The 27,632-nt window shown below is 43.4% G+C and overlaps 1 protein-coding gene across 1 annotated transcript; it reads right to left on the bottom strand.

The window, feature by feature from the left end:
* Window positions 1-12,988: 12,988 nt before the first annotated feature.
* Window positions 12,989-26,961, bottom strand: LOC115259936 (dentin matrix acidic phosphoprotein 1-like; the record flags this gene model as incomplete). The annotated part of the gene is made up of 9 exons (XM_062843164.1): window positions 26,780-26,961; window positions 16,496-16,557; window positions 15,970-16,431; window positions 15,751-15,884; window positions 14,063-14,494; window positions 13,673-14,019; window positions 13,510-13,594; window positions 13,191-13,244; window positions 12,989-13,024 (listed from the first exon to the last, which is right to left on the bottom strand). Coding segments are annotated over exons 1-9 (1,794 nt in total), but the record flags the coding sequence as incomplete, so codon positions are not given.
* Window positions 26,962-27,632: the final 671 nt, after the last annotated feature.

Genomic DNA, 27,632 nt, shown 5'->3' with positions numbered 1-27,632 from the left:
ACGTGATACAAAAACATACAATAATTTAACGTTGGAATTAAACACACGATGACAAAAGAAAGACCTCTATGATCACTGCTTCCATACTTAATACGAGATAGATGGGAAAAAATATTTATTCACTAAAAATGTTCCATTACTGACACACTTTTGCGTTACCTAAGCCAGCTCAACAAAAGTTAGCACGATTTATCGAATTCATTGTAAAAATATATTGAAAACTGGTTTCTGTCTTCGTGTGCTGCAATTTCTGTAAACAATGACCTTAATTTGATAAAATCAACTCGAATGTTGATTTTTGCCTTTCTCGTACACTAAGTGTACTGGAAAGGCTATATGTTCACTCCAAAAATGACTTTTCGATAGAAGGCCCGGAGGGTCGAGTCACATATACCAATCAACTCAGCTCGACGAATTGAGGTGATGTCTGTGTGTATGTATGTGTGTGTGTATGTATGTGTGTGTGTATGTGTGTATGTGTGTGTACAAAAAAAACTCACATCACTTTTCGGCAGTAAACCTGAACCGATTTTAATGACCGATGGTTCATTCGACGGGGAATCTGGTCCCATTGTTTCCTATTGAAAATGGTTTGGATCGGTCCAGCCGTTCCGGAGTTATGGCCATTTAGGTGTTCCGGATCGGTACCCCAGGAAGGGGCCAGATATGAAAACGCTACAAACCCATCCATGCGACACATCAAACTACGGCATTTTCGATAACTTGATGAACGGTAAGCAGAAAAATGGTCTCAGACCATATCTGAACCGGTTGTGTCCCGGAACCGGTTCCGGGTGTCCCGCCGGAAGTGGCCAAACATAAAAGTGCACTAAACCCATGCATGCGGCATATCAAACCGCAGCTTTTTCGATACCCTGATGAACAGTAAGAAGGAATACCTTCTCAGACCATTTTGGAACATGTAGTATTCCGGAACCGGTTCCAGATGTCCCGCAGGAGGTGGCCAAGTACAAAAGTTAACCAAACCCATGCATGCGACATATCAAATAGTGGCTTTTTTGACATGCTGATGAAAGGTAAGCAGGAAAATATTCTCAGACCATATTTGAACCGGTTGTGATCCGGAACTGGTTCCGGGTGTCCCGCCGGAAGTGGCCAAATATGAAATTGAACTAAAACCATGCATGCGACATATCAAACCGCGGCTTTTTCGATAACCTGATGAACAGTATGCAGCAAAGCATTCTCAGAACATATCGGAACCAGTGTTCCGGAACCGGTTCCAGATGTCCCGCCAGAGGTGGCCAAGTTTAAAAGTTAACCAAACCCATACATGCGACATATCAAATAGTGGCTTTTTTGATATCCTGATGAACAGTCAGCAGGAAAATATTCTCAGACCATATGTATCTGAACCGGTAGAGATCCGGAACCGGTTCCGCGTGTCCCGCCAGAAATGGCCAAACAAAAAAGTGAATCAAACCCATGCGACAAATCAAATCGCAGATTTTTAGGTATCTTGATTGGCAAAAAAAAAGTTTCCGGCCATGTTTGGAACAACCGATAGTATTCCTCACCGATTAAGGGTGCCCCATCGGAAGTGATCAAATGTAAAGGAGAACCAACCCCATAAGCAGCTGTTTTGGTAACCTGATGAACGGTCAACAAGAGAAACAATCATAGACCACACTTTGGAAAACCTATACTGTGCCGAAACCGGTTCCAGGTGCTCCGCCGGAAGTGGTCAAATGTGGAACGAAACCAAACGCATGCACACCGCGCATTAAAAATCGGCTTTTTCGATGACGCGCAGAACGGTCAGCAAGAAAAGTCTCAGGCCACTCAGGTAGTGTACCGGAAACACTTTCGAGTGTCTCGCCGGAACTGGCGAAATGCACAAATAAGTGTTTGACAGTACATCAAATAGCAGCTTTTTTGAATACACGATGATCGATTCGTAAGAACATAGCCTCAGACCATATTTTAGACAACCGGTAGTGTCCCGAAACCAGTTCTGGGTGTCCCATTGGAAGTGGTCAAATGAAAAAGTGATCTATAACCACCCATGCGTGAGATAAATCAAATCGTGTTTTTTTTTTGGTAACCTAATGAACGTTAGCAATGAAATAGTCTCAGACTATATTTGGGAGACCCGGTGTGCTCTGGAACCTGTTCCGGTACCGCATCGAAAGTAACCAAATGTACCATGCAACATATTACATCACGGCTTTTTGAATAACCCGAGGAACGGTTAACTAGAAAATAGGCTCACACCACATTACAGACTACCGGTAGGGTTGCACAACCAGCGTTTGGTGCTTCGCCGGAACTACGAAAGTAAATAAAATCAATGCAAGCGATAAATATGTGTAAGAGAACAAAATCTTACAAATTAAACCCACATACAAACAGACGTCGCACTATACTCACTACCTATCGCTCTTGTTTTCAACGGTCAATAAGATAGGGTAAAAAATATAATTTGGATATGTATATAATTTGGACATGCACTGCGATGTATGTATTGTTCCGGAGAGCTAATAAAAGTAGATACTTCTCAATATCGATTATTGGATCAAACAGACCCTATTCTGATGACTTACGTTGAAAATACGCTTAACAATTAGGAATTTACTTTAAATTTATCGAAAATGTAAAATATTTCACTAAAACCCCTCAAATGCACAGGTATGCAAGACGACATACACTTCACTGTCACATACAATATTCACCTCAAAATCGTTGAATTGATAGTTGTAAGAAATTTAAAAGCCTTATTGCAATGAAAACTGTTCAACAAAGAAGTATTGGGCAGCCAATCTCTTAACATTCATCTAGAACGCCTAAAATAGGTGGTGTCCAAAATACATTACAAGTTTTCTACTGTTAATATATTTTGGTCATCTGACGAACTACATGGGGATGCTGTGCTATTGCATACTTGGAGGTGTATTCTGTGGTTCTGACGATATTTCCTCGATTTTAACAAAAACTGTAACAGTTATCAAAATAGATGCCTGTTAAGCGAAGAAATTTGATTATTTTCCAGAAATTATTTGTTATTTTATGCTACTTGCATAATAAAGCAGTATTCATGGCTAAACATGGAGATGATTGCCCTGTCCAAATTATATATACCTGTGAGTGTCCAAAACATATATTCGGTGTCCAAAATGCAATTCTAACAGGCGATTGGAAATTGTGATTTTCTCGCTAAAAATGCGTTTGTTAAGCTTTTTATCACCAGGAACGCAAAGTACAATCATATTATAAGCGTAATAGTAACTTTGCAAAATAATCTATTCCTTTCTAAGGAAGCCAGAGGACGAGTTTTCTAACGTTGTCCTCAGCCTGTCCAAAATACATGAATTACCCTATAGCCCAAATGTTCAGAAAAAAAAATTGTGATCTGTGATTGTGTAAAGAGTTATAGCTTAGCTTGTTAGTATCGTCTTGATATTGATCAGCCTCCAGTGTTAGTGAAAGTGCTCAAGCAGTCAACTGAGAAGTCTGATATTTTTCAGCCCTGCTTATACGTAGAACATAACGTCGGACTATGTGCAATCAATAAGTTTTAAGTCAATTCAAAGATGTCTTTCATAAAATGCTTGCTTTTCTATAAAAATATTCGGATTCAGAAAACTTTGACTTACGTTGTCGGAAAGATTGTGAGAACATGTTCAACGAGAAAGGCACTATCACCACTAGGTGGATTAATTTGGGTTTTTTTATATATCTTTATTATCGAGATTTTCAGCCTATGACTGGTTCTTCTCCTCGAATGTTGATGTTTTTCGGATAACCAACCGAAATGGTATGTTCGACATACGTAATGTCTGAAGTTCATAGGCACAAACATGTTTGATAGGATCGCTCAAAATCTACAAGGCTGTTGACGAAGAAGTTGCCAAAGCAGTACATAACGGGTTCTTGAAATCTGCAGTTTTTGGATAGTAATCGCAATATCTTTTCAGCCATATTTTGATATCATTTAATCAAAAAATGTATCTGGTAAATCCATAATCGAATCAAACGACATTTCTACACTTGAACTGCACTCATTTGTGCAAGGCAGTTAGCTGTCTTAGAAGGGAACTTATTAAAAAAATAAATTTTGGTCTGTCTCAAAAGCAAACTTATGTGCTCTGACAGTTTTTGGGTCGGTGAATCCGAATCCGGGCTCAGATTTGCTCCAGCACGTCAGGATTTTGAGCTATACCTCAATTTATAGGTCAAAATAAGTGATTTTGGGCTTTTTTGACTGAAAGCCATTAAGCATGGAAATTATTTTTTAAAGCAATCAAAGTGTAAATTGGTCGGTTAACATGTAAACTAACGATTTATGCCAAATATTCCCTTTTACTACGAACAGGCTTGTTCGCACTAAGCGTATGAAAATTATGCTCTATTGATTTTCACCACCGAAATCATCGTATTTATTAAATCTTCCTATTTCAACTGATTGATGGATGTTGAAATAATTTAAATGTCTTTTCGAACTGTCAAAAAACCGCACCGCAGTACCACACTGAGCACACGGAGAGAATTTCACTCGGGTGAATTTTAACGCTCCGTGCGGAACTGCGAGCATAAATTTCATCCGCTAAGTACGGACATTCATGACCATTGCAAAAGTAAATTATATCTACAAATACCGCATTAATGAAAAACTTCCCCATCTTAGGGGTTCAAAAAACAGTTTACTCTTCAAACTAAACTCTTCTTCCTCATAGGAACAGCTGAATAAACGTTTACTCGAATTTTTGAATTTAGTCTCACAAAACTTTTCAAAATCTTACAATGAGATGAACCTCTCTAGTAAATTAATCTCTTTAGTAGTCCGTACCACAATATTTAATTCTGTAGATAGAAATCGGTTTTAAACACTATGTGATTAATGAAATAGAACGAGAGGAGAGATAATAATCTCATTATAGATAAGTCACCGAAAGATTTGTAGGAAATCAAGGCTTGAAGCTATACGAAAAATATTACGTGGTTGAATTGGGTTCTTTAAGGGTATCCGGATTATTCCATAATCGGATTCTCCGCCCAAAAATTAGTCGAAATCTAAAATTTCATAATTTTTGGAGACCGGAAACTATTTTTAAAATGCATTTAAAGTTTGTATGGGGAAAATTTTTTGCTCGGGTCGAACTGTCACTTTAACGATTGAACTGTCATTCTATCCACGAAAATTAAAACTGTTTTGTTGATTTAACCATCAAAACAAAGGTGTTGGAATCCAATAAAATCACATTATACTCAGAAAAATGAGCTCTTTCGATTAGGCTATAGAAAATAGCAATATTTTATTCACTAAACAACCCAATTTTCTGGAAGTATTTTTTGATCTTAATTTCCAAAAAAAAAGCAACCCTAACGGAAAATACAATACAAATACAAAAACTAATATCGTTTTTTTCATTTATTTTTCTACAAAAAGGACCACCCTTATGCAAAATAAGTGAAGCACCAAAAAAAATAAACAGATTCAAAATTTAAAAAAGAAAATAAAATATTTCATGAATAATTGGGGATACGCCCGGGCTGGACAGGAGAAGCAGAAATTCGCAATGGTTGTTACGCCCTTTCCACATGTTGGTCTAGGAATATCTTAACAAAGTGTTACATGCCAATAAAGGATCATGATTTTAAACTATACAAAAATATGAGTGGTAAATATTCTGGAAATATTTTTTTGTTCTTAATTTCCATCTCAAAGAACCACCCTAATTAAAAATAAATGAGCCACACTAATGAAATATTATATATATATTCAACATTGAAAATGACTTACAGTTATATAAAAGATTTTTTAATACTATTATCTTATTTTTTAAAATTTTCTACAAAAAGGACCACCCTAATGCAAAATAAGTGAACCACCCTAACGATATATGTATGATATATAATATGCTAGCAGTTGCCAACGATGATATAAGACATGTTCCAGTACTATTGCTATGAATATTTCAGCAACTAAATTCAAATCCTCCATTTCAAATTCATTTCACTCCCCCAACTCAAAAATTTTTTAAGTCCAAAAAGTCAATTTTTTTCAAAAAAAAATTTTTTGAGATAACGCCAGATCTCGACGTTTCATGCACTTTTAAGGCATTTGGCATCAAAAAAAAATTTTTGATTTCGAAATTTTCATGTATCCCTACCTTGGGACTTTTTTCGTGTTTCAAAACAGCCAAACTTTGACCGCTTTGGGCCACCCCTTAACGAAGTCCGATTGAGCTGAAATTTTGCATGGTGACTTTCTTTGGGAAGACGAAACTTTTGAGCGCTACCCGTTTTCGAAATTCGATGGTAAAATTTTTCCCATACATTCCATTGGCACCCTACTCTCCATCAGAGCTTTCTCTGCCTCGAATTTTTCCAGCTGTAGGCGAGCCCTCCTAGCTCTAACGCTGGAGATAAACTGATAACAGATAAACTGACGACCTTCCTGCCGCTGACTTCGAACGTAGGCTTCAGTTGAGACGGAATTGTCGGTGAAGGTTTCTGACATTTTGGACAAAAGAACGTACGATCTGATTCGGCAATGCTGTCGTTTACATTGACGCACTCAAAATGCCATCATGTCCCGCATTGACAGCAAGATACCATTCGCAACGCATCCGGCCTGTTACATGCCATGCAGTCCGATTTTCCACCGGGTGCACTGCGAGTACTCCTTGGCATAGTTATCAGATATCCTTTAGATTTTCTTGGTACAAGAGTATCTGGGATCTTTTGAGCAACAAAACCGTTGATTCACTAATCTCCACAATGCCCTGACATAAAATCTACTAGAACTCACTGTGAATACATAACAAAAAACTAACTGAACTAACAAAAGCCACAAACCTAAACTGAAAACACCAGAATAATAACTGACCTAAACTGAAACACTTAAAGTCACTCCTTCTAAACTGAAAACTGGACTCTTAAAAAAATTGCCTGACAATATTTTTGACGTAAACTACGTCTATGGGGAAGGTACGGTACTGTACCACGGTACCGGGTGCAAAATGAAAATCTAAATTTTGCGACCGTCACGAAATTGCATCAGATTTCAAACGCTAATAACTCAAAAAGTAATCGATGGATTTTTCGGATTTTAGCACGAATCGATAGGAAAACTTCATAACAATTTTCAACAATACACAAAAGTTACTATTTTCAATCATAAACTTTTGAAATATTGAAAACTGTTGATCCATGTTTTTATTTTATTGACCAATTACGTGCAAGCGCGTTTTTTGGGTTTTTCGCTGCGGTATAAAAGCATTCTGCTTCTTCTCATCTTCCATCAGTCTTCTTCGACTACTCGATGCGAACGCATCGGCAGAGCGCTGGCGTTCTGAGTTAGTATTCTTCCGAGCGCCGAGCGCGGTGGAGTGGGAGAGAGCATTTTCATTTCGCTCACCCATTCTGCTTCACACTACCGAGCGCGTTGGACGTGCCGTCGGTTGGCAACCAAGCAGCAGCAGCGGTGGTGACTCAATCGCATTTTCCCAGTGCGGAAGCAGAAGCGAGGTGGCTGATTTGCATTCTCTCAGTGTGGTAGCGGATGAGCACGGCACAAACGGAATAGAATTTTCAACGTCGGATCCAACACCTTCGCCGAGGAAAGAAATCCCTCCTGAAAGTGGAACATATTTTGGTGTTACGCAATCAAATTTAAACAGCCCTTTTGAGGGTTACTATTTTAAATTTCTGCACAAGAGTTCATTCAGAATTATCCTAGAAAGTAGCCGTCATATTAAAACCAACTACAACGAAAGCGCTGCCGAGCGCGGTAGCCGCACCGACAGCAACCGAGTGGCAGCCGCAGGGATGGTGGCTCATTAAGATTTCCCCTGTGCGGTAGCGGATAGGCATGACACAGCAACTGGGAATTTTCATCGGAGAGAAATTAACCGCTTGATGTCGAATCAGTTCTGAATTCAATGTTCTGTGATAAACTTATGCGCGCATCAAACATGAAATTTGTCCAACTTTGAAAAATTTGCTGGTTTGCTGGAAGGTGAAAATTGTTAACCAGCGTTGCCAAATTTCAATAAAAATTTTCGAATTTCAAATATTAGCAATCTTTAGTAATTTTGACCGAAAATACATGGAATTTGTAGTATATGCAGCGATTCTTTACTATATATTATAATATTAATTAATCCTATGTCTACTGTTCTGAACAATAATTATCATTTTGAATTATTTTGAATATTCCGCAAAAATAAATGATAACAGATAAATTTGTATGACATCATTGATTTTGACTCCCCTCGTATCTAACCAATCACGTTCAAGAGGGGAAACCATACCTTTGTGCAGCATAAAAGCAATCTGCTTCTTCTAATCTTCGTTCATTATTCTTTGACCCATCGATGCAGAAGCATCGCCGGGCGGAAAGCGGAGCTCAGTTTGCTTTGGTCGCCGAGTCGAACGGTTGTCCCTTACACCGGACAGTAGGCCCGGTTCATCGACGGTGGCTCATTCGAAATCTTCCAGTGCGGCTGCGGATGGGTACGGCAGCACGCGGAAAAATTTTCATCATCGGATCAAGCGCCATCAGCGAAGGAAGAAATCCCTCAACAGTAAACAGATTTGGCTTTGCGAAATCAAATTTAAACAGCCCTTTTGAGAGCTACAATTTCAAATTTCTGCATAAGAGTTCATTCAGAATTATCCTAGAAAGTTAAAACAAGTAAGTGCAGACATATTAAAACCAACTTCAGCCAAACCGCTGCCGAGCGCGGTAGACGCACCGCCGGCAACCGAGTAGCAGCAGCGATGGTGGCTCATTCGCATTTCCCCAGTGCGGTAGCGGATAGGCATGACACAGCAACTGGGAATTTTCATCGGAGAGATTTTAACCCACCAGGGTGCGATGACGTCACGATTTCGATTCCCGCATCTTGTACCAATGTTTAGGAAACCCAAATGCATTGTCAATGGGGGAACTCATTTGATGTTGGCTGCAAACAATCCGATTGAGTGGGAATAGGGATGTCACCTACGTGTTTTAACCGCTTGACCCATCGACGCAGAAGCATAGCCGGGAAGCGGAGTTCAGTTTGCTAACGCCGGGTCATCGGCGGTGGCTCATTCGAAATCTCCCAGTGCGGTTGCGGATGGGTACAGCAGCACGCGGAAAAATTTTCATCATCGGATGCAGCACCATCATCGAAGGAAGAAATCCCTCCTTACTGTTGAACAGATTTGGTTTTGCTAAATCAAATTTAAACAGCCCTTCTCAGGGCTACAATTCTGAATTTCCTGCTAGAGTTAAAACCGAATTCTCGCGGCAAACGCACCGCTAGAAACGTATCAGTAACGGGGTGGCCCATTCGCATTCTCTCATAGTGAGCGGTTGGTCATGTCAACTGGGAAGAATCCTCTTCTTTGGAGCTAACCCGGGCGGCAAACGATTAAAATTAAATGGGAATTTATTAGAAAACTGAGTGAAATTTCTTCTACAATTTGCTGGTTTGCCTAAAAATGAAAATTGTTAACCAGTGTTGACAAATTTGAATAAGATCTCTGCAATTACAAAATATTTAATATCTGTAATTACCAGTAATTTTTGCCGAGAATTCTTAAAATGTGTATTACATACAGTTATTTACTAAATATTATAGTATTTGGTAATATTAGGCCTACCCGTCTCAGGGGCTGTCTGGAAAAGGCTAATAATTAATATAGAAGAACAATTTAGGTAAGTAATGCATTTTTCCTGAAATTTCAATAATTTGCTAATGAAAATCAGAAATGAGTTACGTGTAAGAATGTAATCGCTCATAGAACAACAAAGAGGAGGAAGAATAGAAATCACCGAATGAAGACAGCCATGGTATACACCTACCGAGCTGTCCGCCAAAAGTTCTACAAACTTAAAGTAGCTTCCGATCTAGCCAAACCACAAACCTCGAAGTTGGTCTAAACAAATTGTATGATTTGTTCGACAAAACAGCAAACAGAAGTCCGTTATCAATCATAATTAACTGTTTTACGTAGTTTACGTCATTCGGTTGTGTCTTGCACACATCCCTCTGATTTTTTGCAAGTTAAGATGGAGTACAAGAGGTGTCGATTAGCCAGTAATGGCGTCGATTTCAAGCTTCAAACTTAACAATGGAAAAATTTTAAACACAAACTGACCCCCATCCTTGGATCTGCTACCCCTTATATAAGGGTCCTCTCCCTAACCATCAACTCTTATACTCCTGGTCCTGATCATAATTATGATCCGATCTCCCCGAGACCAGAGGGAAATTTATTTCCCGATGCCCCATGCATAATAGGACAGATCGGTGAAGTATAGATTTGTAGTAATGAGCTGAATTTTAGTATGGTGAAAAGGTCAATTCTCCGTTTCTGCAATGAAATGGTGCAAAATGCGTGGGTATTATGATTCCTTGCCTAATTTGATGCTGTTTGAGCAACACTTTGGGCAACAATGGTGTTGTTTTCTTCATTTCTTGCAATATAAATAACATAGTTATTAGGTTGTCCCAAAATTGCACATAGTCAAAAAGCTTGGGGGCTCATCCTGCAAATGATAGCTAAAGGTGTTAGAAACAAACTTTTGTATAACGGCAACTTTCAGAAATGACGTTTAGAGGTCGCCCCGGCGAGATTTTTGAAAAATGGCCATTTTTCGTAATAAATTTCATACAAATATTTTTTACCGTACAAAAACTGGCAATACCCACTATTTTAATATTTTTTACAGCTTGATATGGGTTCAAACTTCTTGGGAAAAATAATTAACGACATATTTTGCAGGTAACTTTTTGATACTGAATTTTTGAATTTACTAAAATTTGTCATTTTTTGATGTACTGTGCATTTTACCCGTCATAAAAAGTATCTGAACCTAATGCTAATTCAAAACAATTTCCATAAAAAGATAGGAAATTTTATGAGGAAAAACTTTGCCGAAGACAGCGTTGCGTTTTTTCTATCCGTTTTAGAGTTATTCACGATTTACTATTTGGTAAAATTTGAATTTTTAGGTATTTTTCAAAAATTTCACATACGAACTTCTTAAAAACACATACAAAGTAAAAAATCACGTATGCTCAACAAGTTTTTGTCTTCATTGTGTTATGGAATTATGGTGACATCATTACAGGTATTCTTCGATATAACGTACAAAAAAAAAACTCTTTGTACGTTATATCGAAGTGTACGTTATATCGAAGCAGAGAAAAATTCAATATTTTTTATGCAAGTGTTGATGTATTCGACGTGAAATTAGCCCCAATTAATGATTTCAGTGAAATTCACAAAACCAATAAGGCCGTTGACTGGTCGAGGGGGTGATAATAATAAAGCATTTAATTTGAAAAATATTAAAAACTCATCGGATTTGTTAAAGAATTTTGAGCAAGACCCGAAATTTTGATAAATATTTTTTTGTCTGCCCCCTCAAAATGCTAAATCCAGCCAAAATTTTTTTAAGGGGGGGGGGAGACAAAACGTGAAAATAAAATTTGTATCAGCCTAAATATCATTTAAAATAAAAAATCAATAATTTTGCTTTCGGGATGAAATTGACCAGTAAATGAAATACCTTTGCATGTGCCAAAAATATGTTTTCCACCTGAATTAACCACCCCAGTATGCGAAATGCTACGCAAAACTTTTACAAGTTTTCTCAATTTTTAATTATTCAAGTTTTAAATTTAGTAAATTTTATGAAAACGTCTTAAAGTATGCACTTTTCATACTGAAAAAGTGATTACTTCCGGAAAAGTGCAATTTTATGTATAAATTCGAATATTTATAAAATTTCTGATGATGAAATCGTGTTTAGCAAATACTTTGATGATTTTGTGGCTATATCGGTCTCTTTCTACTCATAGTATAAGGGAGTAGAGATCAAAGTGGATAATGAAATGATAGATATGATAGAATTCGCTAGGTAGCGAACAAGTGTGAAAATTTTATAGAAGGTGAAATTAGGCAAGTAGGCCATGTACTGAACGAATACATCGAATGCGTTTCACGTGAACGTTTCAATCATCAATTAATTTCAATCAGAAATGGTTAATCAATAAGATGAATCCAGGGTCTCCAATTAGCCTATAGGGATTGAGGCTATGGATCGCCAATCCGGAGGCGACGGGATCGCCTCTCGTTTCGGTCGGGGAAATTTTCTTGATTCCCTGGGCCTTAGTATCATTGTGCTTGCCGCACAATACACAAAATCATGCAATGGCACTGAGTTCAAGAGAGACAGGTCCAGTCCAGTTGGATCCGCTGTGTTCCGTTGTGCATTCGTTGGGAATCCATTGGATTCCGCTGGAAATCCGCTGGATTCCGCTAGGATTCCGCTTGATATCACTGGGAATCCGCTGGATTCCGATGTGAATCCGCTGGGTTCCGATGGAAATCTGCTGGACTCCCTGGATTCCGCTGGGGATACGCTGAATACCGCTGGGAATTCGTTGGGATTCCGTTGGGAATCCGCTGAGATTACGCTAGATTTTCGCTGGGAAACCGGTGGAAATTCGTGAGGGGGTGACACTGAAAATCAACAAGGAATCCGCTCGATTCAGCTGGAAAGCCGATGGATTCCGCTGAATACCACTGGGAATGCGCTGTGTTTCACTGGGATCCGCTAGATTCCGCTGATAATCCACTGGATTTCGCTGGGAATCAGCTGGATTCCGTTGGATTTCGCTGGGATTCCGCTGGATTCTCCTGGGAATCCGCTGGATTCCGTTGAGATTACTCTATATTTTCGCTGGAAATCCGCTGGGAATCCGCTGGATTTCGCTGGAAATCCGCTGGGATTCCGCTGGGAATCCGCTGGGATTCCGCTGGGAATCCGCTGGGATTCCGCTGGGAATCCGCTGGGATTCCGCTGGGAATCCGCTGGGATTCCGCTGGGAATCCACTGGGATTCCGCTGGGAATCCACTGGGATTCCGCTGGGAATCCGCTGGGATTCCGCTGGGAATCCGCTGGGATTCCGCTGGGAATCCGCTGGGATTCCGCTGGGAATCCGCTGGGATTCCGCTGGGATTCCACTGGGAATCCGCTGGGATTCCGCTGGGAATCCGCTGGGATTCCGCTGGGAATCCGCTGGGATTCCGCTGGGATTCCGCTGGGAATCCGCTGGGAATCCGCTGGGATTCCGCTGGGTATCCGCTGGGATTCCGCTGGGAATCCGCTGGGATTCCGCTGGGAATCCGCTGGGATTCCGCTGGGAATCTGCTGGGATTCCGCTGGGATTCCGCTGGGAATCCGCTGGGAATCCGCTGGGATTCCGCTGGGAATCCGCTGGGATTCCGCTGGGAATCCGCTGGGATTCCGCTGGGAATCCGCTGGGATTCCGCTGGGAATCCGCTGGGAATCCGCTGGGAATCCGCTGGGATTCCGCTGGGAATCCACTGGGATTCCGCTGGGAATCCGCTGGGATTCCGCTGGGAATCCGCTGGGATTCCGCTGGGAATCCGCTGGGATTCCGCTGGGAATCCGCTGGGATTCCGCTGGGAATCCGCTGGGATTCCGCTGGGAATCCGCTGGGATTCCGCTGGGAATCCGCTGGGATTCCGCTGGGAATCCGCTGGGATTCCGCTGGGAATCCGCTGGATTCCGCTAAGAATCCGCTGGATTCCGCTGGGATTCCGCTGGGAATCCGCTGGGATTCCGCTGGGAATCCGCTGGGAATCCGCTGGGAATCCGCTGGGAATCCGCTGGGAATCCGCTGGGATTCCGCTGGGAATCCGCTGGGATTCCGCTGGGAATCCGCTGGATTCCGCTGGGAATCCGCTGGATTCCGCTGGGAATCCGCTGGATTCCGCTGGGAATCCGCTGGATTCCGCTGGGAATCCGCTGGATTCCGCTGGGAATCCGCTGGATTCCGCTGGGAATCCGCTGGATTCCGCTGGGAATCCGCTGGATTCCGCTGGGAATCCGCTGGATTCCGCTGGGAATCCGCTGGATTCCGCTGGGAATCCGCTGGATTCCGCTGGGAATCCGCTGGATTCCGCTGGGAATCCGCTGGATTCCGCTGGGAATCCGCTGGATTCCGCTGGGAATCCGCTGGATTCCGCTGGGAATCCGCTGGATTCCGCTGGGAATCCGCTGGATTCCGCTGGGAATCCGCTGGATTCCGCTGGGAATCCGCTGGATTCCGCTGGGAATCCGCTGGATTCCGCTGGGAATCCGCTGGATTCCGCTGGGAATCCGCTGGATTCCGCTGGGAATCCGCTGGATTCCGCTGGGAATCCGCTGGATTCCGCTGGGAATCCGCTGGATTCCGCTGGGAATCCGCTGGATTCCGCTGGGAATCCGCTGGATTCCGCTGGGAATCCGCTGGATTCCGCTGGGAATCCGCTGGATTCCGCTGGGAATCCGCTGGATTCCGCTGAGAATCCGCTGGATTCCGCTGAGAATCCGCTGGATTCCGCTGGGAATCCGCTGGATTCCGCTGGGAATCCGCTGGATTCCGCTGGGAATCCGCTGGATTCCGCTGGGAATCCGCTGGGATTCCGCTGGGAATCCGCTGGGATTCCGCTGGGAATCCGCTGGGATTCCGCTGGGAATCCGCTGGGATTCCGCTGGGAATCCGCTGGGATTCCGCTGGGAATCCGCTGGGATTCCGCTGGGAATCCGCTGGGATTCCGCTGGGAATCCGCTGGGATTCCGCTGGGAATCCGCTGGGATTCCGCTGGGAATCCGCTGGGATTCCGCTGGGAATCCGCTGGGATTCCGCTGGGAATCCGCTGGGATTCCGCTGGGAATCCGCTGGGATTCCGCTGGGAATCCGCTGGGATTCCGCTGGGATTCCGCTGGGAATTCGCTGGGATTCCGCTGGGAATCCGCTGGGATTTCGCTGGGAATCCGCTGGGATTCCGCTGGGAATCCGCTGGGAATCCGCTGGATTCCGCTGGATTCGGCTGGATTCCACTGGATTCCGCTGGGAATCCGCTGGATTCCGTTGGGAATCCGCTGGGATTCCGCTGGGAATCCGCTGGGATTCCGCTGGGAATCCGCTGGGATTCCGCTGGGAATCCGCTGGGATTCCGCTGGGAATCCGCTGGGATTCCGCTGGGAATCCGCTGGGATTCCGCTGGGAATCCGCTGGGATTCCGCTGGGAATCCGCTGGGATTCCGCTGGGAATCCGCTGGGATTCCGCTGGGAATCCGCTGGGATTCCGCTGGGAATCCGCTGGGATTCCGCTGGGAATCCGCTGGGATTCCGCTGGGAATCCGCTGGGATTCCGCTGGGAATCCGCTGGGATTCCGCTGGGAATCCGCTGGGATTCCGCTGGGAATCCGCTGGGATTCCGCTGGGAATTCGCTGGGATTTCGCTGGGAATCCGCTGGGATTCCGCTGGGAATCCGCTGGGATTCCGCTGGGAATCCGCTGGGATTCCGCTGGGAATCCGCTGGGATTCCGCTGGGAATCCGCTGGATTCCGCTGGGAATCCGCTGGGATTCCGCTGGGATTCCGCTGGGAATCCGCTGGGAATCCGCTGGGATTCCGCTGGATTCGGCTGGATTCCACTGGATTCCGCTGGGAATCCGCTGGATTTTGCTGGAAATCTGCTGGATTCCGCTGGAAATCCGCAGGATTCCACTGGAAATCCGCTTGTTTCCGCTGGGAATCCGCTGGATTCCGCTGGGAATCCGCTGGATTCCGCTGGATTCCACTGGGAATCCGCTTGGAATCCGCCGGATTCCGCTGGGAATCCGCTGGATTCCGCTGGGAATCCGCTGGATTCCGTTGGGAATCCGCTGGATTCCGCTGGAAATCTGCTTGATTCCGCTGGAAATCTGCTGGATTCCGCTGGGAATCCGCTGGATTCCGCTGGGAATCCGCTGGATACCGCTGGGAATCCGCTGGATTCCGCTGGGAATCCGCTGGATTCCGCTGGGAATCCGCTGGATTCCGCTGGGAATCCGCTGGATTCCGCTGGGAATCCGCTGAAGTCCGCTGGGAATCCTCTGGGAATCCGCTGGGAATCCGCTGGATTCCGCTGGGAATCCGCTGGATTCTACTGGGAATCCGCTGGATTCCACTGGAAATCCGCTGGATTCCACTGGAAATCCGCTGGATTCCACTGGAAATCCGCTTGTTTCCGCTGAGAATACGCTGGATTCCGCTGGGAATCCGCTGGATTCCGCTGGGAATCCGCTGGATTCCGCTGGGAATCCGCTGGATTCCGCTGGGAATCCGCTGGATTCCGCTGGGAATCCGCTGGATTCCGCTGGGAATCCGCTGGATTCCGCTGGGAATCCGCTGGATTCCGCTGGGAATCCGCTGGATTCCGCTGGGAATCCGCTGGATTCCACTGGGAATCCGCTGGATTCCGCTGGGAATCCGCTGGATTCCGCTGGGAATCCGCTGGATTTCGCTGGGAATCCGCTGGATTCCGCTGGGAATCCGCTGGATTCCGCTGGGAATCCGCTGGATTCCGCTGGATTCCGCTGGGAATCCGCTGGATTCCGCTGGATTCCGCTGGGAATCCGCTGGATTCCGCTGGGAATCCGCTGGATTCCGCTGGGAATTATCTGGATTCCGCTGGGAATCCGCTGGATTCCGCTGGGAATCCGCTGGATTCCGCTGGGAATCCGCTTTATTCCACTGGCTTAGGTGCTAGTAATGCTACATTGAAAGTCTAGCCTACATTTTATTCAAATATTACATATTAACCCGGGAGCGGTCGCGTCGTGTACCGAGTACACGCACCATGAAAAAAGCACGCTTGTGATACACAGCGTGTGCGTGATGTCATTGCACAGTGGTCCACGAACCAGATTTACGAGGAAAGATGCATTCAACGCCTTCAAATGAGATTTTAGGCAAATATGGTCTTCTACAAAGTTGTCCCTAATAATAAGGCCCTCTTTAAAATGTGCATGAAAATTAGGGTGGTCCATATTTTCAAAGAAATCGGTAAGCAAACTTTTTTATTTGCAAGAATAACTGTATACATTCTTCGGGAAAGTTGTAGATCTATCAATTTTGAGCAAGTTTGCCGAAGACACTTTTTCTCTCTCTCTTCTTGGCGTAACGTCCTCATTGGGACAAAGCCTGTTTCTCAGCTTAGTGTTCTATGAGCACTTCCACAGTTATTAACTGAGAGCTTCCTCTGCCAATGACCATTTTGCATGCGTATATCGTGTGGCAGGCACGAAGATACTCTATGCCCAAGGAAGTCAAGGAAATTTCCTTTACGAAAAGATCCTGGACCGACCGGGAATCGAACCCGTCACCCTCAGCATGGTCATGCTGAATACCCGTGCGTTTACCGCCTCGGCTATATGGGCCCGGCTATATGGGAAGACACTTTTTATGTAGCTTTAAAATTGACCGATCTAGGGGTATTTTTCTGAATAAGCTTAGGGTGGTTAAAAAAACCGGTTTTCTGGCGTTAACTTTTTCAGTTTCGATTTTTTATCAAAGTCGCCCAAGAAACACTTGTAGAGCATTTGAAGACGTGTCGTTTCGTTCGCTGAGATGATCGTTATCTCTTTTGGTTCAAAAGTTATAGGCATTTTTCTTAAAAAATCATAGTTTTTCAAAAAGGTGTTATGACGGGTTGGGGCAAACATAAAAAATATCTTTTGCCCGCATTCAAAAGATGAAATGTTGTTATAAAACATATCCAAATATTAGAGGGGTGTTATTTTTGTAACTCAAATGAAAAATACTTGAAAAGTGCCCATTTTTTCTAGAAAATCATCAATATCTTTTGAACGGAATGACATAGCAACATTCTCAGCGCACGAAAATGCGCGTTTTTGGAAGCTCTAAAAGTGGTTCTTAGGAGACTTTGACGAGAAATTTGAATCAAAAAAGATAAAGCTATAAAACGGTTTGTTCTAGCGCCACCCTATGAAAACTATGGGAAAATGCTCCAAATTTGGTCAAAACAGTTTAATCCCTTTATCTTTTAACTCAGTCAAATTTGAACCAATTGACACAATTTTTGGAATGCAGTAAAATAGGTATAGTATCTACCCGTGTACAACATTTCAAGTCAATTGGTTCAAAATTGACTGAGTTATAGTGGAAAACAGACGAATATAGAAACCACCGCCCAAGTGGCGCGATACCCTATATGCATTGTCCGTTGTCTAATGTTAGTAATGTTCAGTCTGTAGAGGCCGCAAGGTCGAAGACGGTGTAATTGTCTTTTTACCCCAGAAGAAGAGAAAGAAACTTTGTTCCACAGGTAGAACCCACAAGCCAGGAGAGAGTGACCGGTGAGTATTTATTGTAAAACTTGTATGTAATCCAGCAGAACCCAAAACCGGTAACAATTCTCGGAGCCATTCAATAATGTAAAATTTTTAAGATTCAAATCAAATAAATTAAAAAAATACGTATTTGTATCTATTTAAGTATAGTTGAATTTGGATAATTTTAAATTGTTATGCACTATCAGATAATTGAACGGACACGTTGGTTTACTCTACAACATACCACCCAAAATTGTAAAGAAAATCTTACGTGCGATTTCAATGCACTTTTCAATGCAGCTATCTACTACAGAAGTGGTTATATACACTTGCACCTAATCCTCGCGCAGTGGTTGTACCAATCTCTCAGAATGATGCCGCTGTGTTCCTGACAGACTGGTGGCATTTCATCACCACGAAACGGAAGCGGAAACAAAAGAAGAAAATAATTAGTGTTTCACCGAAGCATCTGACTGATGGTCTGAAGTGTGCTGATTTACATTTCAGGAACGCTTTCATTCATCACTCACTCTCTCGTTCCTGCTGCCATGCCGAGGAACCTAAGCCATCCGCAGGACCGCAGATAAATGCTCAGGAACCATTCCGATCCAGAGGCAAGTGCTAAGCTCTTTGCACAACTAGAGCACGAATGATTCCCGCCGTGTGGAGTCGTAGACCACAAATAATCTGCAGCCGTCAACAAACTTTTTCGTGGAATAAACAACTTCCGTTTTGCACCGGTCGTCGCCGTTGTCGTCGTCGTCGTCGTTGGTGAAGGAAGATTTGAAAGGGTCCTTCGAAAATGGAACACGCGTCATGTTTCCGCAAGAATAACTCCGCAAATATAGCAAGGCAAGGTCAGCCAGGTTGATTTTCTTACCAGTTGATTGAAATCTTCTTCTTGTTTGTGGTGCTACGTTCTCATTAGCCCTTACACTGCACTCAATTTTACGTTTCAAGGATTTAAAAATATATGAGTTGAAAAATGCAACGCATTCACATGAGGTGTTCTGAAATGCCTTTATTATAAATCATTGTACAATCCTCATAATTTTATTCAAATTATTTTGAAGGAAAACTGCTGATTTTGTTTAAAAATCCGTTTGGAATTTGTGGTGTCAGAGTTTTATATTTGGATTCAAATGAAGATTTCACCAAAATTCAAGAACTGGTGATTGTTGTGCCATAAGCCGAAATGTGCCGAGACAACCACTGAAAACTTTTCACGAGCGTGCGTGAGGTGGTCGAGAGGAGGCAACAGCATTACGATGAGCATCTCAATAGCGACGTTGCAAGCACCGAATGTTGCGTGGTTAGAGATCTAGGAGTTCGTGCGCAGGACCAAAGATTTCCAGATCAAGAGATTGAGGAGGAGATTGGCCGGTTGAAAAACAACAAAGCCTGTGGAGCGATCAACTCTCGCGCTTGGTATCATACAGGCGTATCTACAATGATCGATTTCTCTTCATCGATTTTCTCTTCGGATTATTCCGGGAAACACGAGCAGTATTCGGATGATTTCTCTCTGTAGTCCTGTGGAGGACAACTAGTAGTAGCAACTAGTTCAAAGAAAACAACGAAACTCGATTTCCCGGGCAAAAATTAATGGAAGAGACAGTCGATGAAGAGAAATCGATCATTGCAGATACGCCCGTATGATACTAAACTATAACCATAAAATACTATGGTACTAAACGCGAGAACTATCAAGCAAGCTTCTAAAATACGGTGGAGAAGCACTGGTGAGAGCACTACACTGGGTCATTACCAAGATTTGGGAGGAGGAAGTATTGCCGGAGGAATGGATGGAAGGTATCGTGTATCCCATCCACAAAAAGGGCGACAAGTTGGATAGTAGGAAGTCTCGCACGATCACACTACTGAACGTTGCCTACAAGGTACTCTCTTAAATTTTATGCCGCCGTCTATCACCGATTGCAAGATAATTCGTGTGGCAATATTGCGACATTTGCACCCATTTAGACTCGGCCGAAATTCATTATCATCACAGTCGAATCTCGCACACGACTTCGCAGCGGCTGGCATACACTTGTTCATCGATTTCAATCGATACAATCATCGAGATACAATCGATCGAGACCAGCTATGGCAGATTATGCACGAATACGGATTCCCAGATAAACTGATACGATTGAACAAGGCGACGATGGATTGAATGATGTGCGTAGTTCCAGTATCAGGGACACTCTCGAGTCCCTTCGAATCTCGCAGAGGGTTACGGCAAGGTAATGGTCTTTTGTGCTTGCTGTTTAACATCGCCCTGTAAGATGTAATAAGGAGAGCAGGGATAAACACGAGTGGCACGGTTTTCACGAAGTCCGTACAGCTGCTAGGCTTCGAGACGATGGCGGAAGCGTACATCCGACTAAAGAATGAAGCCAGGTGAATCGGATTAGTCATTGATGTGTCGAAGACAAAATACGAGATGGCAAAGGGCTCCAAAGAAACATCACCGCGCCCGCCACCTCGAATTTCTATCGACGGTGATGAAATCGAGGCGGTTGAAGAATTCGTGTACTTGGGCTCACTGGTGGACGCCGACAACGACACCAGCAGAAAAATTAAGAGACGCATTGTGGCAGGAAATCGAGCCTACTGTGGACTCCGCAGAACTCTGCGATCGAACACAGTTCGCCGTAACACGAAGTTAACCATCTACAAAACGCTGATTAAACCGGTAGTTCTTTGGGCACATAGCATGGACCCGACGTGCAGAAGATCAACGCGCCCTTGGAGTTTTCGAACGGAAGGTGTTACGAACCATCTACGGCGGAGTGCAGATGGACGACGAGACTTCGAGAAGGTGAATGAACCACGAGCTGCATCAACTGCTGAAAGAACCAACTATCGTCTACACCGCGAAAATCGGGACGCTACAGAGGGCGCGTCATGTCATCAGGATATTGGATAGCAACCCGACTAAAATGGTTCTCGAATCCGAATAACGTGTCAAAACTCTTCCAACTAGTGAATTTGCCTCTTAAAATGCAAAATTAAATTTTGAAATTTCCCCCTTAACGCCTAAAGGTAGGCAATTTCCTTTACAATAAGTGTTTTTTGTTGCAATTTTTATCAAAAACCTTAATTAATCCACCTAGCGGTGATGGCGCCTTTCGCGTGCCTTCGAAAACACATTTCAACACAACTCAAGTGACATGTTGATGATAATCGCACTTTCATACGTATAACAGAAATCAATTTCATGGCATCAAAGATCATATCGCTTATCTGCATTTTGATTTTTGAGCCGCAATCTTGATGTTTAAGCCGCCATTTAGGATTAAAGTCCGACAGAAATATACGCATATTGAACGGTTTTTAAGCCTAAACCTGAGCCTAATCAGCTGCCATCTTGAAGTTTATACTGCCATCATGAATTTTGAGACGCCATCTTGGATATTTTAATCTTCATTGTTGTACTCCAGACTTCGTCCCAATACCAGATATACCCATATTGCATGGTTTTGAGCCTAAAACTCCATTAAACAGAAGTCATTTTGAGCTGCCATCTTGGATTTTAGACCACCATCTTCGATACTCCGTTTGTCATTTTTGCATTTTTGGAACCATTGCATGGTTTCAAGTCCTAAAACCTCAATAAACATTCGATATCTTGAATTTGGAGCCGCCATCTTGAATATCAGGCTGTCATCTTGAATTTTGGACTGAAATCGTGGAATTTCTGGTCTCCAGTGTTCGTTTCCGCATAAAATTCGTAAACCATGCTAAAGGTTACAAAAATCGCCGCAGTTTGATGTGTGATGGGGCTTGGTTCAGTTTTATATACGGCCAGTTCCACCGGTGCTGGTCCGAATCACTGAAATGGCCATAACTCCGCAAACAATGCAGTAAAACTCCGGTTCGGCTCGAGCTATAATCCGAAACAAAACATGTAAAGTTCAATTACTACGTAACGGTTGAGATTTGACCCTATGCGTACACATTTTTTCACCATTAATGATCCCTTATCACTCCTTAAAAAGTTTGCATTAATCCATCGGGACCCTCGGAACCGGTTCCGAAACACTATCGGTTCTGATATGGTCTGATACTGTTTTTCTGCTAACCGTTCATCGGGTTACTGAAAATGTTGAACTATGTTGAACCTATGTTGAACGACTCTCACTAATTGTTGAACGGTTCACTTCGGTAGTCGAAAGTTTACTATTTTGTTCAGTTTTTTTTTTATTTTCAAGCTTCAAAAGTTACAAAAGCATTTCTAAGGAGTTCGCGGTGGATTCTTGGGCTTCTATGGTGGGTTTCAGGGATGTTTTTGGAAGTTTCAAGACATATCAAGAGCAAGAGCAAGAGCTTTCAGGAGAGTGCCAGAGAGGGTCGGGGAATGCAGGGGGCTTTCAAGGAAGTTTCAGAGGATTTTCAAAGTGATTTTGTGGTGTTTCTGGGTTTCAGGTATAGTTCCCCTGGAATGCCTTTAAAATCGCGTGAAACCACCGGGAACTCCTCGAGCCTCTACTTCTGAAACTCCCTAAAAGTCACTGGAACATCCCTGAAACGCTTCTGAGTCCCCTTGAAAACTAGTTGAACGTTCCAGAAACTCTTTGGAACACTGCTTAACGCTTCTGAAACTTCCTTATCCTCTCTTCCTGCAACGAAGCCCCATTCAAACCCAAGAAACAGTCTTGAGATCTCCTGAAACCGTCTTGAGATGCTTCTAAAGCCTTTTGAAGCCCCCTGAAGCCCCATGAAACGCCTCTAAAACCCCTAGAACGCTCCTGGGACCTGGGAGTCAGAGGGGTCATATACGACCCTCACATAGGAATGGCTGTATAAATTCACCAAATTCAATAAACCAGAATACTGTCTTCGGCAAAGTTGTTGCAAATTGGTTCCTCTATTAGAGACAAAAGCGTGGGTCCCAAGATGAACTAGCCTAGGCAGTGAAGAGAATTGTCAGACAAAAGAGGCACAAAACAAGCAACAAAGAAGGTGCGACGATTAGTCTTTATCCCTACTGGTGACAGATAATGACATGATCTCGAAATTTTTTGTTGCAGACAAACCGGAAGCTGAATTTGTTGCGTACTTTTCAACTCGTGAATAACCAATTATTACTAACCCAAAGTCGAAACTGTTTGATGATAGAGCTTCACCAGAGTTGCAGTGTTTACCGACTCGAAGTTACCGTTCGAAAATCGCAATGCAAGGCTTAAAAATCTCTAAACTCGTGGTGTACGATGTTAATCCCATTATTTTCAAGTTGGGACAAACTTATGTCGCATGGGTTGTTTTGTCGCAACAAATACAGGTTGCGACATTGTCATTATTGTTGCGCGATGGCTGAATTTTGATTCACTGAGCCTAGGGCTAAAAATCTCGTTAATACAGATAATAAAAAAACTCAGATTAATCCACCTAGTGGCGATAGTGCCTTTCTCGTCGAATAAGTAATCAGTATTTTTTCCGTCGACGTTAGCCAAAGTGTTCCTGAATCCTGTGGATACTCTAGAACAGAACAAATCCCTTTCTCTTTCTTTTGTCACAGTGCTCGTTGACTCGCCAATGGGGAGATGATAAATAATAAATGTATTTGATGAAAAAATACCCAATCAATTAAGCAAAATCTAGTTAACTTTTTTTCACCTTAAAATTTAAAAATTACTTGATTCATTCCTTTGTGCCCTTCCTCAAAATGTTGAATTCCGACTAAAGTTTTCCAAAAGGGGGAGGGGTTAACATAGGAGAAAATCGAAATTTGTGTCAGCCGTATTCAGAAAAGCAAGAGTTTCACCAAAGCCATAATCAAATTTGGAAACTTATTATACTCTCAGTTGACTGCTTGACCGCCTTCACTAGTACTGGATGCCGATCATTATCAAGACAATTCGATATTTTTTTCTGCACACTTCAGTCTATATTTTATTATCGTTGAATATAAGATTCTTATAGAATTTGTCGAAAAAAAGGCAAACACGTGAATGAAACCCATTCCATTTAACCAACCAGTTGCATCAAAATTGGGCGCAGCAATTTTAAACGCAAAAGGGGATTGATGCCATAAAATTTGAATTTTCACTTTCGTAATTTCAGTGAAGCAATCAGGATTGCCGATAATCTTAGATGTGGTCAGAGACTATTTTCTTGCTGACCGTTTATCTCCGGAACACCTGGAGCCGGTTCCGGAACACAACCGGTGTTACGCAAAGATGCGTAGCCTTAAATTTGCACCCAACTTTATTGAAAATATGAACACCCCTTTAAATCATATCAGTGACATTATTGTGCAGTAGTTCAGTAAAGACATTTAGTAGCTAGCGAGAAGGTACCTTCAGTAAATGAGCAAATCGTGCTCCCTAGTTTTATCAACGAAATCGTAAGTTAATTATTGTATATTTGTACTTATAATTTAATAAATACGAGTTTGCAGCTATGTAGCTGATCATGACAAATACCTGTCTAATTTCTGCTGAAAGAGTCGGTGGTATCGAGCACCTCCCGCAACAACCGGTTCAGATATCTTATTATCTGGATTTATTGGCAATTATCGTTGACAAATAACGGAAGCAGCTTGTTTGGCGTGACGCTTTTCGACCTGCTATTCTTCGGTCTGCATCAGATGCCTTCAGCTGGATTCACCACTTCGACTCCGTCAGTATAAGCGGTTCAGATATGATCTGAAATTATTTTTCTGCTAAAAGCCCAGTTTCATGTTCGAAAGGAATCGCTCAAGAAATTTCTTGACCGATTCCTGGCAGAAACTTTCTATAATGACTGCCATTGGAACTGTCATTTCTTCTCAACTGCGTACTGCAATCGAAGAAAAACGATTTCCTGAGTGATTCAGGCAAGATATTTCCCATGCATTAAGATAGGGTGAGAAATTCCTTCGAAACTGCAAACAGCTCTTTACCGTTCATCTGGTTATCGAAAAAGCCGCTATTTGATGTGTCATATGCATGAGTTTGGTTTAGTTATTTAATTGATCACTTCCGGCGGGACACCTGGAACCGGTTTTGGAACACTAACGTTTCAGATATTATCCGAAACTATTTTCCTGCTTACCGTTGATCTGGTTATCGAAAAAGCCGCTATTTGATGTGTCACATGCATGGGTTTGGTTCACTTTCTTAATGTGCCACTTCCGGCGGGACCCCTGGAACCGGTTCTGAAACACAATCGGCTCAGATATGGTCTGAAACTATTTTCCGGCTAAACATTCACCTGATTATCTAAAAGCTCGCTATTTGATGTGCCGCATGCCTGGGTTTGGTTCAGCTTTTTAATTAGCCACTTCCGGTGGGACACTTGGGCCCGATTCCGGAACACAACCGGTTCAGATATAGTCTGGAACTATTTTCCCACTTACCATTCATCTGGTTATCGAAAAAGCAGCTCTTAGATGTGCCACATGCCTGGGTTTGGTTCACTTTTTTAATTGGCCACTTCCAGTGTAACAAACTTTCAGTGCGTTGCATTTTTGTAAATATTTAAATATAAATTTAGCTTAAGTAAAATGAATTCTTTAAAAATAATTTGAAATCTCCTAAAGTTCCACCATCACTTGCACCGCGAATTCGAGCTTTTTCTCTCTGCGCCCAAGCACTCAAGCAGTGTCTCACATGGATTAGATGAGTGCTAAAGAAAGTTGTAACATGTGACCGCAAATGCAAGCGCATGTGATCACATCACAGCGTTGGTTGGTGGCCATCGACCTGTGGGAAACCTTTTCAGAATTTGTTGACCCCGGAATTCGTTAATGAGAATCCTCTCTGACAATCTTGACTCGGCTGGTGAAATCGTTGCAACACGAAGTTCCTAATTTCTCTTGGACACAATAGACTGTTAGACTGAGTAAAGGGAATTTAGAGACTTCGTGAAGTCAAATCCGAGGGCAAAGATTATTAAAATATTTCGCGCCTTATCTGAGGGTTTCTGGCTGTTACTCGTTCACTTTGATCTGCATTGTGGAAGAGGCAGGAGTAGTTCAGTTTTAGTTCCGCGTCGTGAGGTGTAATTTTCAGGTGTGAATAGTAACATGTGATGTCCCTTAGGTTATTTATTCAAGTTCAATTCTTCTCTCCTAGATAGTTAAAGAAAATCGCTGTAAATTTGTGCGATCGTGCTAAACCGTGCTAGCGATAGGAAGTGTGCGAGTGTGGAAATCGAGTTAAACAGGTAATTCACGTGCTTGAATTGTGTGGTATGCTTAGGGTTAACATAGTGGCATTCTCTAACAGTTTGTGGCAAGCGTGCCAGCCCGCCACCTCACCATTTTCCGTTGGAAACTATTCCTGACCCCACTCTGCAGCTTCAAGGATTCCGGCCGGTGCAACACGTGGCCGAAGGGGGCCGCGCCCGTCAATTCCGCGCCCCAGACAGGGCAGAAGGCAGCAGCGAACACCAACAGTTTTTCCCGCTTACGGTGACGACCGCGAGTGGAAGTAGAAGCCCACAAATCGTGTGTGAGGCGCCGACGGCGCCTGAAAGTAGCGTGAAGCGTAGACGTCCGTTGTCCGACAGGAAAGCGCGCACGCGTGCCAGAAATGTGCTGCAGGTAAGCGTCGACCGAATCAACCCGCCAGTGTCGTGAGTCAGCAGCGTCCCCCGACGCGGCGCACCTCAGCACCGTACGACCCACCCACCGTTTCGCAGCGTCGATCAGAAGCGCTGTAGAGCCGCAGCGTCCCCCGACGCGCGCCCCGACGATAGCGTCCACAGCGTCGGTGAGCCGAGCAGAGTCATCGTCTGGCGAGCATCCGTCCCCGTCGTGCTGATATGGTACCGTGAGTAGATGCATGCAAATCAGTGAAAGTCCCATGCGCATGGTGTAGTTTTTTTTGCCCGCTCCCGATTGTTGGTTCGAGACGCGCGGCGGCGGCTATTTTTGGCTTGACCATAGCCCGAGTTAAAGTGAATGCCCACACCGCACAAGAGCACGTGTTAGGAGAGAAATAGGAAGATAGAATAACGAATTGGAGAATGTATATATAGAGTAAGAGAGAAAAGGAGAGTCGGTAAAGTAGGCCTACTGAATTAAATATAGGAATGAATTTGTTGAAGTGGAGATGAGTGTCTTTCAATAAACAGCTAGGGTACCACAGACAAACCGACCTGTGTTTGAGTTATTTGAGCGAGAAGAGGTAATGTAGGGGAGGTTTTCATGTTACTCGGTGTCGTTTTCTAGTTTGTTACTTTATTTTATTGTACTGGGGAGGTTGGCTCCGAATCCAACCAAGGACTTCTCCCTAATCTTCCATGAAACAGTGAGGGGTTTACGTGTACAGCCAGCCAGTGATGAGAACAGGCGTAAATGTGGTCTAGACTATCGGCTAGGTTCTCTTTATTCAGTTTAGCAGTCTGGAGTATAATCCAAGGGAGGGTCTTTGTTCTGCAACGGCGTAGCCAGACGTGCTTCGTGCTTTCTGTCCAGTAATTGGACCCAAAAATCCTTTCCCTCGAGAGGTCTCAGGCCGGGCAACCCTGAAAACAGGTAGA

The sequence above is a fragment of the Aedes albopictus genome, chromosome 3 (assembly GCF_035046485.1).
Source record: "Aedes albopictus strain Foshan chromosome 3, AalbF5, whole genome shotgun sequence".
NCBI lineage: Eukaryota > Metazoa > Arthropoda > Insecta > Diptera > Culicidae > Aedes > Aedes albopictus.
The sequence above is the reverse complement of the archived record's forward strand: the minus strand, read 5'-3'. Positions and strand labels throughout refer to the sequence as shown.